Consider the following 18,300-nt stretch of genomic DNA (forward strand, 5'->3'; position numbering starts at 1 on the left):
CCCCTTGAACTATCATGCTGCCCACTAACAGATTAGGTATTGTTGTAATCAAGACTTTTAGATTCTAAAGGAATGATCCTCATGGATCACAATTTCCAGACCTGAGGACGACCTATGTTATTAGAAAAGATGGATCAACTCAGACCTCGATGTTTCATGTTCACACATTTAAAGGAAAGCGGTCCCCCGTTTACCCGCACTATAAACTGATACACCGGGTTATAGTGCGGGTGAACAGGAGACCGATGCGGGGTCTCGGACTGCTATACCTACCTGCAGTCCGGAGATTTAAAGGGGTACTCCAGTGAAAACCTTTTTTCTTTTAAATCAACTGGTGGCAGAAAGTTAAACATATTTGTAAATTACTTCTATTAAAAAATCTTAATCCTTCCTGTACTTATTAGCTGCTGAATACTACAGAGGAAATTCTTTTCTTTTTGGAATGCTCTCTGATGACATCACGAGCACAGTGCTCTCTGCTGACGTTATTATAAGGCAGCAGTGCTAACCACTAAGCCACCATGCTGCCCTTAGCATACATCTGCTATGCATGGTTGCTAAAATGGACAGAGATGTCAGCAGAGAGCACTGTGCTCGTGATGTCATCAGTGTTCCAAAAAGAAAGGAATTTCCTCTGTAGCATTCAGCAGATAATAAGTACTGGAAGGATTAAGATTTTTTAATAGAAGTAATTTACAAATATGTTTAACTTTCTGCCACCAGTTGATTTAAAAGAAAAAGGTTTTCACCAGAGTACCCCTTTAAATATTCATAAATGCCGGTCACATGAGCGCTCAGTGACCAGTGATTATGAAGATTTAAATCTAGCCGGCGGGCCCACCTCAAAGCGCAAGTCAGCGGGGCTCCAGACTGCAGGTAGGTATAACAGTCCTAGACCCCGCATCGGTCTCCTGTTCACCCACACTATAACCCGGTGTATTGGCTTATAGTGCGGGTTAATGGGTAACCGTTTTCCTTTAAGACTTTGCAAAAACATCTCCCCCCCCCCCAATAGTGCAAGTTATTTATGTAGCATCAGGCATCCCGAGCTGAGAGCCAAGTGAGGAAACTACTCAAGGAGCTGATATCAAGAGCTCAACCAGGTACTTTACTAACAAGTTTTGGACACCTTACCCAAAGCCATGGCTTAGTAATCAATACTACAAGCAATTTTAGAAAAGTAACTGGCTTGGGACTCAATGGCTTTTTCTACAACTAAGAATTGAGTGATCTTAGGAGATTTGAACCTAGGTCTACAGCTCAAGAGGAAGAGTAGCTATCCTCTGAACTATCATGCTGCCCGTTAAGGGGGTACTCCGCCCCTAGACATCTTATCCCCTATTCCACCGCTGGGGATCCCTGCAATCTCTCCAGCAGTACCCCCATTTTTCAGCATCACAATGCGAAGATCGCTCCGTGGCTGATGACGGGGGATCCAGTGGCCGGGGTGTCATGACGTCACACCCCGCCCCCTCAATGCAAGCCTATGGGAAAGGGCATGACGGGCGAGAGATCGTGGGGGTCTCCAGCGGCGGGAGCCGCGCGATCAGACATCTTATCCCCTATCCTTTGGATAGGAGATAAGATGTCTAGGGGCGGAGTACCCCTTTAACAGCCTATACATGTTGGTAAAGAATAAGTCTGATCTATGGAGGCTGCATCTCAAAATGTACAGGACTAAAAGGATCTGATGCTAACACAGTGTTAGCCGTTGTCTGTCCGGGCATGCTGGGATTTGTAGTTTTGCAACAATTGGAGACACACTATTCAGAAAACACTGTGCTCACATGTACACATAGTGTATGACAAACCACCAAATAAAGCTGTCACGGCGGTATAGGAAAAAGAAATCTGAATAAATGGAAACCATATGGGTTTATTTAGCTCTAAATTCCGGGATTAAACTCCATCAGTGTCAGATTTCCGCTGTCTTGAAAAAAAAAACCAACAAAAACCATCTGATTTACAGTTAAAAATAATGTGTATTTCAACTGTGGCCGGATTAAAAGGTGCAGCACATGACTATATTTGCTAGTAGTCACATATTGTAAGTGAACATGGGCCAGATGGTGCGGTATCAGCCACCCATGTGAATCCTGCAGAATTATGGCTTTAGCATTAATGCCTTTTTTTATTGCTAGAGAGCAATGCAGCTTTGTACATAGAAGCGGCTGACACCCGGTGACCCGCACTTTATATGGCTTCTAAAAATAGAAAAACAAAATGGTCAGAGGAAAATTGGATTCCTAAAAGGTAGGTGAGGAAGGATGTATCGTGGCGGCTTGTATAATTAATAAACCGCAGAGGTGTCGGCTGAACTCTGTCATGTCTTTTGTGCCGCCATCTATTCAACATTTACTGTATTCCGATTGCCTTCTTCTACGCTTAACCGCTGGGTGATGGGTGTCAGCTGCCGCTGCCTTACTGACGTACCATGATGGCTTACAGAGTACAGCTCCATGGATCCTAGGCTGAAGAAATGAAAGCGCAGAATGTGGCTGTGGGCATGAGCCCAAAAACCAGAAATTATATCTATCTATCCATCCATCCATATAAATAAATAAAACATTATGGAGTCACACTCAAAATGACAGTGGAAAACTCCACTACAGACTGATCCAACTTTATGTAATGTCCTTAATACAAGTCACAATGAGGCTCAGTAGTGTGTGTGGCCTCCACGTGCCCGTATGACCTCCCTACAATGCCTGGGCATGCTCCTGATGAGGTGGAGGATGGTCTCCTGAGGGATGTCCTCCCAGACCTGGACTAAAGCATCCGCCAACTCCTGGACAGTCTGTGGTGGATGGAGTGAGATGTCCCAGATGTGCTCAATCGGATTCAGGTCTGGGGAACGGGCGGCCAGTCCATAGCATCAATGCCTTCCTCTTGCAGGAACTGCCGACACACTCCAGCCACATTAGGTCTAGCATTGTCTTGTATTAGGATGAACCCAGGGCCAACCGCACCAGCATATGGTCTCACAAGGGGTCTGAAGATCTCTGTACCTAATGGCAGTCAGGCTACCTCTGGCAAGCACATGGAGGGCTGTGCGGGCCCCCCAAAGAAATGCCACCCCACACCATTACTGACCCACCGCCAAACCGGTCATGCTGGAGGATGTTGCAGGCAGCAGAATGTTCTCCACGGCATCTCCAGACTCTGTCACATGTGCTCAGTGTGAACCTGCTTTCATCTGTGAAGAGCACAGGGCGCCAGTGGTGAATTTGCCAATCTTGGTGTTCTCTGGCAAATGCCAAACATCCTGCACGGTGTTAGGCTGTAAGCACAAGCCCCACCTGTGAACGTCGGCCCTCATACCACCCTCATGGAGTCTGTTTCTGACCGTTTAAGGCCCCGTTCACAATATGGAATTCTCGCGGATGAATTCCGCGAGCGGAGCTTCCGCCTGGCGGCCGCCGCCGAATGTACTTCAGCGCTAGGGCCGCGGGTCACTGAGCCGTCACCATTGACGGCTATGCAGTGCTCGCGGAATCCGCGCAAAGAATGAACATGTTCTTTCTTTGCACGAAACACTTTCAGTGGCGGAAATGTCCGCCGCTGAAATTCCGCAGTGTGAACGGGTCTCGCGGAAACCCGTTCACACTAATGTTAAAGTTCACACCGCGGAATTCCGCCTGCGGAATACCGCCCGGAAATTCCGCGGGAATACCGTAGTGTGGACACATGCACATTTGTGGCCTGCTGTAGGTCATTTTGCAGGGCTCTGGCAGTGCTCCTCCTGCTCCTTGCACAAAGGCGGAGGTAGCAGTCCTGCTGCTGGGTTGTTGTCCTCCTACAGCCTCCTTCACGTCTCCTGTACTGGCCTGTCTCCTGGTAGCGCCTCCATGCTCTGGACACTACGCTGACAGACACAGCAAACCTTCTTGCCACAGCTCGCATTGATGTGCCATCCTGGAGGATCTGCACTACCTGAGCCACTTGTGTGGGTTGTAAACTCCGTCTCATGCTACCACTAGAGTGAAAGCACCGCCAGCATTCAAAAGTGACCAAAACACCAGCCAGGAAGCATAGGAACTGAGAAGTGGTCTGTGGCCACCACCTGCAGAACCACTCCTTTATTGGGGGTGTCTTGCTAATTGCCTATAATTTCCACCTGTTGTCTGTTCCATGTGAAATTGATTGTCAATCAGTGTTCTTCCTGAGTGGACAGTGGGATTTCACACAAGTGTCAATGACTTGGAGTTACATTGTGTTGTTTAAGTGTTTCTTTTATGTTTTTGAACAGTGTGTATGTGTATATATATATATATATATATATATATATATATATATATATATATAAAAAACTATATATATTTATATTTAATATTGATCATGTTCCCACTAAGGATCCCCCCCACACCAGATAAGTCAGGGCTGTGCCGGACTTCACGCATCCATGGCGGGCAGCAGGCTTCTGAAGCTGTAAATGAATCAATTGGCAAAAAATACATACGATCAAATGGGAATGTGTTTACTATTGACTACTATTAAGTGAAAGGGGTGCATGTATCTGTGATTTTCTTTGTTCTCCAGAACAAGCAGGCCCCCACCCAATAGATCAGTGTTTCCCAAGAAGTGTAAAAACATAAGGAAAAATAGCCAGCACAACAACCTAATACACAGGTGCCCGCTGCTGTGGCAAATACAAAATGTACAAAAAAGAAAGTTGCAACAGCACTCTTGGTCAAAAAATGGAGGCTCTTAGCGCACCTTTTGATCAAAATGTGTCCCCCCCATCCACCACACGGAGGTGGCCTCATATCGGATGGGACCCTAATATGATAACTCACCTCTGCTGTGCATATAGCCTCTGACTGTGTGACATGCTGGATCATGTTAGGGTCCCATCCGATATGAGGCCACCTCCGCGTGGTGGATGGGGGGACACATTTTGATCAAAAGGTGCGCTAAGAGCCTCCATTTTTTGACCAAGAGTGCTGTTGCAACTTTCTTTTTTGTACATTTCCCAAGAAGTGTGTCTCCAGCTGTTGCAAAACTACGACTCCCAGCATGTTCGGCTGTCTGTAGTTTTGCAACAGCTGGAGGTACACTGGCTGGGAAACACTGCAATAGACATAAGGGTGAAAACAAATAAGACACTGCATGCAGCCATAAAGCCTTAGTGATTGGCTGACGAGTTTCGGTCAGATCGTTTGTTTCACCCCCAGACACTGATTTTGTTTTTAAAATGGACCTTCCCTTAAAAGGGGCTTTCCAGAACACCCCACACAGACTCCAAATGCTTCCCTCTTTGAGGGTCTCAAGTGCTCTGTTTTATTCCATTAACACCAGTGTTTCCCAATCAGGGTGCCTCCAGCTGTTGCAAAAACAGCCCGCATGCCCAGACAGCATGGTGTTTTTTGACTGATTTCCTTACTATGCCACATTATCTGTATTTGCTTTATGTTACCTCTGATATGTGATCCTTTTTATGCCCCCTGATGAAACCTCCTTATTACAGAGAGGGAAAGAAACATGTGGGGATATTGTATTTTAAGATAGCTGTTGCAAATACTACAATTCCCAGCATACCCGGATAGTATGGTGTTTGACTAATTGCCTTACTATGCCATATTATCTGTATTTGCTTTAGGTTATCTCATATATGATACCTTTTTATGCCCCCTGATGAATCCTCGTTATTACAGACAGTGGGGAGAAACACGTCGGGATATGGCATTTTAACATGACAAGAATTGCTGTAGGAGTCACAAGTGCTCCCTTGGGATGTGTATTTGATCAATCTGTCTTCATTCTATCGGTCATTATTGTGGGCGTTGAATTGTTTGTAATTCGGGCGTATCTGGGAGTATTTGTTTGGGTATATATATTTTCAGTTCTATTCAATAAAATTTATGTTTTAATATAGAGGTTTTTTTTGTCTTGTAATATGCAATGTTTTGTGAAAAGCTCTGATTTATCTCGCTCTATCTGATAGTCTACCATGATACCTGTACCTAAACTCTATATAAAGGGGCACTCCACTACTTTTAAACTTATCCCCTCTATCTGCAGGATCTCTAAAACAGGGCCCTGTCTCTAGCTGCGCATTAAGTGTGCACGCTGCCATAGACAGTGCAAGGCTCAAGGCTACATGCACAGGGAGACTCACAGTTTGTGGGGGTCCCTGGAGGTCAGACCCTCAAATGATTAGACACTTAGTTTAAAGAAGTGGAGTACCCCTTTAATCTGCTCAGCATCTTCTGCTCTACAAGATGCTTCCTGCAGATTGGTCAATACTTTAGACATAGGAGACAAACTCTAGTTAAAGGGGTATTCCACTACAAAGGATAGGGGATAAGATGTCTGATCGCGGGGGTCCGGACGCTGGGACCGCTCGCCATCTCTAGGCCAGTGACCGCACTTGGAGCTTCCGTGTTTGTGACGTCACGCCACGCCCCCTCCATTCATGTCTATGGAAGGAGGCGTGATGTTTACTACATAGCCGTCACGCCTCCTCCTATAGAAATAAATAGAGGGGGCGTATCGGCGGCACTATCAGACATCTTATCCCCTCTCCTTTGGATAGGGGATAAGATGTTTAGGAGCGGAGTACCCCATAAAGGGGTACTCCACTGGAAAAAAAAAAACATTTTAATCAACTGGTGCCCGAAAGTTAAACAGTTTTGTAAATTACTTCTATTTAAAAATCTTAACTCTTCCAGTACTTACCAGCTGCTGCATGCTCCACAGGAAGTTTTTTTCTTTTTTGAATTTCCTTTCTGTCTGACCACAGTGCTCTCTGCTGCCACCTCTGTCCACGTCAGGAACTGTCCAGAGTAGAAGCAAATCCCCATAGCAAACCTCTCCTGCTCTGGACAGTTCCCAAAATGGACAGAGGTGTCAGCAGAGTGCACTTGTAGTCAGACAGAAAGGACATTCAAAAAGAAAAGAACTTCCTGTGGAGCATACAGCAGCTGATAAGTACTGGAAGGATTAAGATTTTTTAAATAGAAGTAATTTACAAATCTGTTTAACTTGCTGGCACCAGCCGATTGAAAAAATAAATAAAATAAAAAAAGGTTTTCCAGGGGGGGTACACCCTTTAGGTACTAGAAATAAGTAATAGAAATAAAGCGAACAATGCAGTGATAAAGCGCTCTAGGAATACTTAGATTTATTTAAATACGCGGTAGCCGCCATATTGTTTCTTCTCGTCAAGTTTAAAATAAAAACGCATCCATATCATTTCAGAGAATTGCGACAAAAATAACTTATTTATACAATAGACTTGTATTTATATATATATGTATATATATAGCACATACCATACTATGATAGGGGGGGGGGGGCTGGAGAGCTATACACTGCCTGTAAAACCACATGAGTGATGTCATTCTGGAAAGCTGAATAGTTACAGTATCATTTTTGTTCATCATACATCAACATGTGACCTGAAAAGAATCATAATTTAGAACAGTATAAGTCAGATCTGATCTAGATTTGCTGTCTACATCACTGATACATAAAACGCATCTGTTATGTCATCCACTAGTGTGAACACTATAGGGGTACAACTAAAGTGACCTTTAATATACTGATGAGGTTAACAGTATGTCAAAATTATATTTAAATTTTTTTTTTTTTTTTTTATAATTTAATAATAAGAAATATAAACATTGTCTATGACGATGCCAAATACAGTTATATGACTGAAGCTGGGTGTTAAAAAAAAAAAAAAAAACATGATGAAGTTGCAAAGGGGTGCAAAACCTGTCTGGCCTAAGAATATAAAGCAGAGAAGACATAGATATTTATACACTGTGAGAAATTATATGAATTATGACGAATGATGTTTCAGAATGAGGGGGCCTTCAGCTGTTGCAAAACTACAACTCCCAGCGTGCCCGGACAGCCGTTGGCTGTCCGGGCACGCTGGGAGTTGTAGTTTTGCATCAGCCAGCTTTGCTATAATAAATAATAACTACAATATCATTCCAACACTGTAACTTAACCTGGATTTTCCTTGTAGGATGAAGAACAAGTACATTTCCCCTTAAAGAAGCACTCCAGGTTTCTTTTATTAATTTTTTTGGCCCATATGATGCACGCTCACCATCAACAGTCATACAGCTACATCTATAAGTTTCATTTGGTCATGTGACCCACAGAAAATCACAGTATTTGATGCGTCAAAAGGATGTCAAGTCCTGAGTCAGCTGACTTCCTGAGAACTACAGGATGACATCATTCCTGCTAACTCACGGATTCATGCCCTTCCTTTACAGCTCTATCTGTATACTGCTGCTGGAATCTCTACAGGATCAGGATACATAGTAGTTATACACCGCCCCCTTCAGCTCTATCTGTATACTGCTGCTGCTATTTCTATGGAATCAGGATATATATAGTAGTATAAACCTCCTCCCCCCAAGCTCTATCTGTATACTACTGCTGCTGGCTCTATGGAATTATCATATAAAGTAGTTACACACCTGCTCCTTAGCTCTATCTGTATACTGCTGCTATCTCTATGGGATCAGAATATATTGTAGTTATACACCTCCTCTCCCAACTCTATCTGTATACTGCTGCTTCTATCTTTATGGGAAAATTATATATAATAGTTATACACCTCTCCTCCAGTTCTATTTGTTTACTGCTGCTGCTATCTCTTGGGATCAGGATAAATAGGAGTTATAAAACTCCCCTCCAGCTCTATCTGTATACTGCTTTTGCTATCTATAGGATCAGGATATATAGTAGTTATACATCTCTCCTCCAGCTCTATCTGTTTACTGCTGCTATCTCTATGGAATCAGGATATATAGTAGTTCTAGACCTCCCCCTCCAGCTCTATCTGTATACTGCTATCTCTATAGGATCAGCATATATAGTAGTTATACACCTCCCATTCAGCTCTATCTGTATACTGTTGCTATCTCTATGGGATCAGGATATATACTAGATAGATATACACCTCTCTTAAACTATGTTCACAGATTGTGTTCCTTAAAAAAAAGTTATCTTTTTGCTGTGATTCTCTTATTGCCTTGTAGCAATCTTTCTCTAAAAAATCACATCTTGAATTAACAAAAGTATCAAAAACTTCACAAATTGTAAACTGATAGCAAACCGCTTATGAGTTTAATGAACCTCAGCCTAATTAAATGTCCAGGTAGAGTGATCAAACACCACACACTCAGCCGGAGGATTTTTGAAAAATGTAGGCTGCATTACAGAACCGCTTCAGTGATGAATTTACAAAATCCAAAATGGAGCCTCTCCTATGCCTGCCACATCAGCTAAAACAGGTAAGCATGAGGCATACACAAAAACCTCTGTCTATGCTGCACTATATCAGCAAAAATAAAAATGATTCTTTCCCAGAGTGCTTCTTTAAGTAGAAGGTAATGCCGGTTTCCCACATATTTTTGCATTCGTATTACAGCCACTGGTCTTGGCCTGACCGGGGGTCCGATGATCCGTATTTTGTACACTTATTTTCATTAAAGGGGTATTCCGGCATTAAAAATATTATCCCCTATCCGAAGGACCCCCCCCGCGATCTCTGTGCAGCACCCGGCCTTTTGTGTGGCGGGCGCTGCTCCCAAACGGAGACGTGATGTCACGCCATACCCCCTCGTGACATCACGCCTCGCCCCCTCCATTCATGTCTATGGGAGGGGGCGTGACGGACGTCACACCCCCTCCCATAGACATGAATGGAGAGGGGGCGTGGCGTGACGTCACATCTCCGTCTCGGAAGCAGCGTCCGGCACGGAGATTGCGGGGAGTACCAGCAGCAAGACCCCCGCCATAGGGGATAAGATGTCTAAGGCCGAGATCGGGGATAAGATGTCTAAGGCCGAGATACCCCTTTAGTAGAAAGGACTAAAAAAATAATAAATTTAGGACATAATCTTATTACTTTTAATAACTAGAAATCAGATTAAATTGAACAAATAGAAGAAAAAAAACCCATATAAACACAGTAGAAAATATATAAGATAGAGAGCTGAGCAGACACTTAGCAGACAAATCAAAGGGAACAGCAGGTGGTCGTAAGAAATGCGCAGGAACGCCAAAGCCATCCCATATGCTGACATTTACACGTAATTAACACTTGTTACAGCTAAACGATCACTGAAGACGATTAGAAGAGTAAACGTTCTTGGGGTGCATTGTTTTCGTGGCCTTTGTTTTAGGAGATAACAGGCTCGGCTGACGCTCTTTGACATGTGCGCAGTCTGGAGGAGTGTCATTTATTTTGGTGGAGGTTTTTTTTTTTTTTTTTATTTTTTTTAATAATTATTATTATTAATTTTTAATTTTTTTTTTTAGTTAATACTCGGAGACAGAAAAATCAAAAATAGACCTTTTACTGTTTTTTGATAAAAGTAATAAAATGGTTAAACATTAAATTAATTACAAGGAATAATTAGCACATGACCAACGTGCACCAAATCACAATACCAAGGGGAGGGGGGGGGGGGGGGAATGGACATACACACAAAACGGCAGGGGGGGGGGTGGGAGAGGACATGCAAATCCCTAACAACACCGAAGATATTGCAGAGCGCGGATACATAGACCTATATACATGGGAAAGCTACTTCATCTCCTTAGACCAGTGTTTCCCAACCAGGGTGCCTCCAGCTGTTGCAAAACTACAACTTCCAGCATGCCTGGACAGCCTTCGGCTGTCCAGGCATGCTGGGAGTTGTAGTTTTGCAACAGCTGGAGGCACCCTGGTTGGGAAACACCGCCTTAGACAGGAGGCAAAGTGTTTATATCCACAATGTCATACACACGAGCAGTGCACCACACACACACACACACACAACTTCACACATCGGAGCTATTTCCTGTCTCCAACACCTCCACACAGAACAATGCGGCCCCCCCAGAGTGTCCACATGGCAGAGAATTAAAGGGGTACTCCGCCCCTAGACATCATATCCCCTATCAAAAGGATAGGGGATAAGATGTCTGATCTCGAGGGTCCCGCTGGGGATCTCTCTGCTGAACCCGGCGTTAGTTTAGAGCGTCAGGTGCAGCGCCGGAGGCTCGTGACGTCACGGCCACGCCCCCTCAATGCAAGTCTATGGGAGTGGGCGTGATGGCCATCACGCCCCCTCCCACAGACCTGCATTGAGGGGGAATGGCTGTGATGTCACGAGCGGGGTGTGACCGTAACATCACAGACCTCCGCCCCGCATCGCCAGTCATCCGGCACAGAGCGACGTTCGCTCCGTGCACCGGATGTCTGGGGTGCCGCAGCAGAGATCACGGGGGTCCCCAGCGGTCAGACATCTTATCCCCTATCCAAAGATGTCTAGTGGCAGAGTACCCCTTTATAGGGATACTCCACTAGAAAAAATATTTTATTTAATTAACTAGTGCCATTTGTAAATTACTTCTATTTAAAAATCTTAATCCTTCCAGTACTTATGAGCAGCTGTATGCTCCACAGGAAGATCTTTTCTTTTTGCATTTCCTTTTTGTCTGACCACAGTGCTCTCTGCTGACACCTCTGTCCATTAAAGGAACTGTTCAGAGTAGGAGCAAACCTCTCCTGCACCACACAGTTCCTTAAATGGACAGGGGTGTCAGCAGAGAGCACTGTGGTCAGACAAAAAGGAAATTCAAAAAGAACTTCCTCTGGGGCATACAGCAGCTGATAAGTACTGGAAGGATTAAGATTTTTAAATAGAAGTAATTTACAAATCTGTTTAACTTTCTGGCACCAGTTGATTTAAAATAAATGTTTTCCAGTGGAGTACCCCTTTAATGACCATATCCCTCACAGATATAGAAAGGATAGACATGATCCTCCACCCGCTACTGATCAGCCTGGGATAATGTTTCTGCATCCTACAAAGGGGTAAGAAAGTGTCTGACATCTTGTCTATTGTCACCGATGGACTCTCCTAATCGGCGTTACAGTATAAAGACTAGGGGAGACCATATTTGTGTTCTAGTAAAATGGAGATTTACTCTCTGCCCAAATGCCATGGGCGCGTACTGCCACGCAGAAACGGGAATGTCGACCTATGCTGCTAATTATTAACACCGTCCTTGCTGGTGCCGCTCCCTTCCTCCTTTGTGGGCTCTTTCTCAGGGACCCCAGAGGAGGAATTGGAAAACCTTCCCGAGTGTTTATATGCCGTACACAGTTCCTGCACGCGCTCCGGGGTGGGTGTCCACTTCTGGAAGCCGGCTTCGTTTTGCAGAAAGATTATAGCGGTATTGTGTACGGCCTTGTAATACAGTTCGTCCCTGTTAAAAGAAATTATAAATGTAAAAGGTCACAGGGTAAAAAAGAATCAAATAGCTGAGTAAATGGGAATCTGAACAGGTGAAATAACATGAAGACCAAATGTAATGGAAGATATAAAAGGCCTACTAGGTTTAAAGCAGTGGTCTCAAACTGTGGCCCTCCAGATGTTGCAAAACTTCAACTCCCAGCATGGCCTGGACTGCCATGACTTGATTTGGGGAAGTGACAACTAGAAGCCATGACATGATTTGGGGGAATTGACTCCTAGAGGCCATGACATGATTTGGTGAAGTGACTCCTAGAGGCCATGACATGATTTGGAGAAGTGACTCCTAGAGGCCATGACATGATTTAGTGAAAGTGACTCCTAGAGGCCATGACATGATTTGGAGAAGTGACTCCTAGAGGTCATGACTTGATTTGGGAAAGTGACTCCTAGAGGCCATGACATGATTTGGTGAAGTGACTCCTAGAGGCCATGACATGATTTGGAGAAGTGACTCCTAGAGGCCATGACATGATTTAGTGAAAGTGACTCCTAGAGGCCATGACATGATTTGGAGAAGTGACTCCTAGAGGTCATGACTTGATTTGGGAAAGTGACTCCTAGAGGCCATGACTTGATTTGGGAAAGTGACTCCTAGAGGCCATGACTTGATTTGGGGAAGTGACACCTAGAGGCCATGACTTGATTTGAAGAAGTGACTCCTAGAGGCCATGAATTGATTTGGAGAAGTGACTCCTAGAGGTCATGACTTGATTTGGAGAAGTGACTCCTAGAGGCCATGACTTGATTTGGGGGAGTGACACCTAGAGGCCATGACTTGATTTGAAGAAGTGACACCTAGAGGCCATGGCTTGATTTGAAGAAGTGACACCTAGAGGCCATGACTTGATTTGAAGAAGTGACTCCTAGAGGCCATGAATTGATTTGGAGAAGTGACTCCTAGAGGTCATGACTTGATTTGGTGAAGTGACACCTAGAGGCCATGACTTGATTTGGAGAAGTGACTCCTAGAGGCCATGACTTGATTTGGTGAAGTGACACCTAGAGGCCATGACTTGGTTTGGTGAAGTGACTCCTAGAGCCCATGTCTTGATTTGGAGAAGTGACTCCTAGAGGCCATGACTTGATTGGGGAAGTGACACCTAGAGGCCATGACTTGATTTGGTGAAGTGACTCCTAGAGGTCATGACTTGATTTGGAGAAGTGACTCCTATAGGTCATGACTTGATTTGGTGAAGTGACACCTAGAGGCCATGACTTGGTTTGGTGAAGTGACTCCTAGAGCCCATGTCTTGATTTGGAGAAGTGACTCGTAGAGGCCATGACTTGATTGGGGAAGTGACACCTAGAGGCCATGACTTGATTTGGTGAAGTGACTCCTAGAGGCCATGACTTGATTTGGAGAAGTGACTCCTAGAGGTCATGACTTGATTTGGAGAAGTGACACCTAGAGGCCATGACTTGATTTGGAGAAGTGACTCCTAGAGGTCATGACTTGATTTGGAGAAGTGACACCTAGAGGTCATGACTTGATTTGGAGAAGTGACACCTAGAGGCCATGACTTGATTGGGAAAGTGACTCCTAGAGGCCATGACTTGATTTGGAGAAGTGACTCCTAGAGGCCATGACTTGATTTGGGGAATTGACTCCTAGAGGTCATGACTTGATTGGGAAAGTGACTCCTAGAGGCCATGGCTTGATTTGGAGAAGTGACTCCTAGAGGTCATGGCTTGATTTGGAGAAGTGACTCCTAGAGGCCATGACTTGATTTGGAGAAGTGACTCCTAGAGGTCATGACTTGATTTGGAGAAGTGACTCCTAGAGGTCATGACTTGATTTGGAGAAGTGACTCCTAGAGGTCATGACTTGATTTGGAGAAGTCACTCCTAGAGGCCATGACTTGATTTGGAGAAGTGACTCCTAGAGGCCATGACTTGATTTGGAGAAGTGACTCCTAGAGGTCATGACTTGATTTGGAGAAGTGACTCCTAGAGGTCGTGACTTGATTTGGAGAAGTGACACCTAGAGGCCGTGACTTGATTTGGGAAAGTGACTCCTAGAGGCCATGACATGATTTGGGAAAGTGACTCCTAGAGGCCATGACTTGATTTGGGGAAGTGACTCCTAGAGGTCATGACTTGATTTGGAGAAGTGACTCCTAGAGATCATGACTTGATTTGGAGAAGTGACTCCTAGAGGTCATGACTTGATTTGGAGAAGTGACTCCTAGAGGTCATGACTTGATTTAGAGAAGTGACTCCTAGAGGTCATGACTTGATTTGGAGAAGTGACTCCAAGAGGCCATGACTTGATTGGGGAAGTGACACCTAGAGGCCATGACATGATTTGGGAAAGTGACTCCTAGAGGGCATGACTTGATTGGGGAAGTGACACCAAGAGGCCATGACATGATTTGGGAAAGTGACTCCTAGAGGCCATGACTTGATTGGGGAAGTGACACCTAGAGGCCATGACTTGATTGGGGAAGTGACACCTAGAGGCCATGACATGATTTGGGGAAGTGAAACCTAGAGGCCATGGCTTGATTTGGAGAAGTGACTCCTAGAGGTCATGACTTGATTTGGAGAAGTGACTCCTAGAGGCCATGACTTGATTTGGGGAAGTGACTCCTAGAGGCCATGACTTGATTTGGAGAAGTGACTCCTAGAGGTCATGACTTGATTTGGAGAAGTGACACCTAGAGGTCATGACTTGGTTTGGTGAAGTGACACCTAGAGGTCATGACTTGATTTGGAGAAGTGACTCCTAGAGGCCATGACTTGATTGGGGAAGTGACACCTAGAGGCCATGACATGATTTGGGAAAGTGACTCCTAGAGGTCATGACTTGATTTGGGGACGTGACACCTAGAGGTCATGACTTGATTTGGAGAATGACTCCTAGAGGTCATGACTTGATTTGGAGAAGTGACACCTAGAGGCCATGACATGATTTGGAGAAGTGACACCTAGAGGCCATGACTTGATTTGGAGAAGTGACACCTAGAGGCCATGACATGATTTGGGAAAGTGACTTCTAGAGGCCATGACTTGATTTGGAGAAGTGACACCTAGAGGCCATGACTTGATTTGGAGAAGTGACTCCTAGAGGTCATGACATGATTTGGGGGAAGTGACTCCTAGAGGCCATGACTTGATTTGGAGAAGTGACTCCTAGAGGTTATGACTTGGTTTGGAGAAGTGACTCCTAGAGGTCATGACTTGGTTTGGAGAAGTTACACCTAGAGGTCATGACTTGGTTTGGTGAAGTGACACCTAGAGGCCATGACATGATTGGTGAAGTGACACCTAGAGGCCATGACATGATTGGGGAAGTGACACCTAGAGGCCATGACATGATTTGGGAAAGTGACTCCTAGAGGCCATGATTTGATTGGGGAAGTGACACCTAGAGGCCATGACATGATTGGGGAAGTGACACCTAGAGGTCATGACATGATTTGGGAAAGTGACACCTAGAGGTCATGACATGATTTGGGAAAGTGACTCCTAGAGGCCATGACTTGATTGGGGAAGTGACACCTAGAGGCCATGACTTGATTGGGGAAGTGACAACTAGAGGTCATGACATGATTTGGGAAAGTGACTCCTAGAGGTCATGACTTGATTGGGGAAGTGACACCTAGAGGCCATGACATGATTGGGGAAGTGACACCTAGAGGTCATGACTTGATTTGGGAAAGTGACTCCTAGAGGCCATGACTTGATTTGGAGAAGTGACTCCTAGAGGTCATGACTTGATTTGGGGACGTGACACCTAGAGGCCATGTCTTGATTTGGAGAAGTGACACCTAGAGGCCATGACATGATTTGGGAAAGTGACTCCTAGAGGGCATGACTTGATTGGGGAAGTGACACCTAGAGGCCATGACATGATTTGGGAAAGTGACTCCTAGAGGCCATGACTTGATTGGGGAAGTGACACCTAGAGGCCATGACTTGATTGGGGAAGTGACACCTAGAGGCCATGACTTGATTGGGGAAGTGAGACCTAGAGGCCATGACATGATTTGGGGAAGTGAAACCTAGAGGCCATGGCTTGATTTGGAGAAGTGACTCCTAGAGGCCATGACTTGATTTGGAGAAGTGACTCCTAGAGGTCATGACTTGATTTGGAGAAGTGACACCTAGAGGTCATGACTTGATTTGGAGAAGTGACACCTAGAGGTCATGACTTGGTTTGGTGAAGTGACACCTAGAGGTCATGACTTGATTTGGAGAAGTGACTCCTAGAGGCCATGACTTGATTGGGGAAGTGACACCTAGAGGCCATGACATGATTTGGGAAAGTGACTCCTAGAGGTCATGACTTGATTTGGGGACGTGACACCTAGAGGTCATGACTTGATTTGGAGAAGGACTCCTAGAGGTCATGACTTGATTTGGAGAAGTGACACCTAGAGGCCATGACATGATTTGGAGAAGTGACACCTAGAGGCCATGACTTGATTTGGAGAAGTGACACCTAGAGGCCATGACATGATTTGGGAAAGTGACTCCTAGAGGCCATGACTTGATTTGGAGAAGTGACACCTAGAGGCCATGACTTGATTTGGAGAAGTGACCCCTAGAGGTCATGACATGATTTGGGGGAAGTGACTCCTAGAGGCCATGACTTGATTTGGAGAAGTGACTCCTAGAGGTCATGACTTGATTTGGGGACGTGACACCTAGAGGCCATGTCTTGATTTGGAGAAGTGACACCTAGAGGCCATGACATGATTTGGGAAAGTGACTCCTAGAGGGCATGACTTGATTGGGGAAGTGACACCTAGAGGCCATGACATGATTTGGGAAAGTGACTCCTAGAGGTCATGACTTGATTGGGGAAGTGACACCTAGAGGCCATGACTTGATTGGGGAAGTGACACCTAGAGGCCATGACTTGATTGGGGAAGTGAGACCTAGAGGCCATGACATGATTTGGGGAAGTGAAACCTAGAGGCCATGGCTTGATTTGGAGAAGTGACTCCTAGAGGCCATGACTTGATTTGGGGAAGTGACTCCTAGAGGCCATGACTTGATTTGGAGAAGTGACTCCTAGAGGTCATGACTTGATTTGGAGAAGTGACACCTAGAGGTCATGACTTGGTTTGGTGAAGTGACACCTAGAGGTCATGACTTGATTTGGAGAAGTGACTCCTAGAGGCCATGACTTGATTGGGGAAGTGACACCTAGAGGCCATGACATGATTTGGGAAAGTGACTCCTAGAGGTCATGACTTGATTTGGGGACGTGACACCTAGAGGTCATGACTTGATTTGGAGAAGGACTCCTAGAGGTCATGACTTGATTTGGAGAAGTGACACCTAGAGGCCATGACATGATTTGGAGAAGTGACACCTAGAGGCCATGACTTGATTTGGAGAAGTGACACCTAGAGGCCATGACATGATTTGGGAAAGTGACTCCTAGAGGCCATGACTTGATTTGGAGAAGTGACACCTAGAGGCCATGACTTGATTTGGAGAAGTGACCCCTAGAGGTCATGACATGATTTGGGGGAAGTGACTCCTAGAGGCCATGACTTGATTTGGAGAAGTGACTCCTAGAGGTTATGACTTGGTTTGGAGAAGTGACTCCTAGAGGTCATGACTTGGTTTGGAGAAGTGACACCTAGAGGTCATGACTTGGTTTGGTGAAGTGACACCTAGAGGCCATGACATGATTGGTGAAGTGACACCTAGAGGCCATGACATGATTGGGGAAGTGACACCTAGAGGCCATGACATGATTTGGGAAAGTGACTCCTAGAGGCCATGACTTGATTGGGGAAGTGACACCTAGAGGCCATGACATGATTGGGGAAGTGACACTTAGAGGTCATGACATGATTTGGGAAAGTGACTCCTAGAGGCCATGACTTGATTGGGGAAGTGACACCTAGAGGCCATGACTTGATTGGGGAAGTGACACCTAGAGGTCATGACATGATTTGAGAAAGTGACTCCTAGAGGTCATGACTTGATTGGGGAAGTGACACCTAGAGGCCATGACATGATTGGGGAAGTGACACCTAGAGGTCATGACTTGATTTGGGAA

The 18,300-nt window shown here is 45.1% G+C and overlaps 2 protein-coding genes and 1 long non-coding RNA gene across 5 annotated transcripts in view; 1 reads left to right on the plus strand and 2 right to left on the minus strand.

Moving 5' to 3' along the window:
- LOC130297477 (E3 ubiquitin-protein ligase RNF182-like) overlaps window positions 1–7,860 on the minus strand; it is a 54,054-nt gene extending 46,194 nt beyond the window's left edge. The window contains exon 1 of the mRNA XM_056550000.1: window positions 7,275–7,860. The gene's annotated coding sequence lies outside the window, so the exon portion shown is untranslated. The remainder of the gene's footprint in view (window positions 1–7,274) is intronic.
- Window positions 1–9,462, plus strand: part of LOC130297481 (uncharacterized) — a 43,872-nt gene extending 34,410 nt beyond the window's left edge. The window contains exon 3 of the long non-coding RNA XR_008849560.1: window positions 7,979–9,462. This is a non-coding gene — a long non-coding RNA (uncharacterized LOC130297481). The remainder of the gene's footprint in view (window positions 1–7,978) is intronic.
- The window catches only part of PCIF1 (phosphorylated CTD interacting factor 1), a 79,357-nt gene continuing 68,163 nt past the window's right edge, over window positions 7,107–18,300 (minus strand). Inside the window, exon 16 of one of the 3 annotated variants that reach the window (XM_056549995.1) lies at window positions 7,107–7,400. In XM_056549995.1, the coding sequence (XP_056405970.1) occupies window positions 7,382–7,400 (19 nt within the window). In that variant the 3' untranslated portion in view covers window positions 7,107–7,381. Of the gene's footprint in view, window positions 7,401–11,626; window positions 12,229–18,300 lie in introns of those variants that run through there. The other 2 variants (XM_056549993.1, XM_056549994.1) reach the window with 2 other exon arrangements.

The sequence above is a fragment of the Hyla sarda genome, chromosome 13 (assembly GCF_029499605.1).
Source record: "Hyla sarda isolate aHylSar1 chromosome 13, aHylSar1.hap1, whole genome shotgun sequence".
NCBI lineage: Eukaryota > Metazoa > Chordata > Amphibia > Anura > Hylidae > Hyla > Hyla sarda.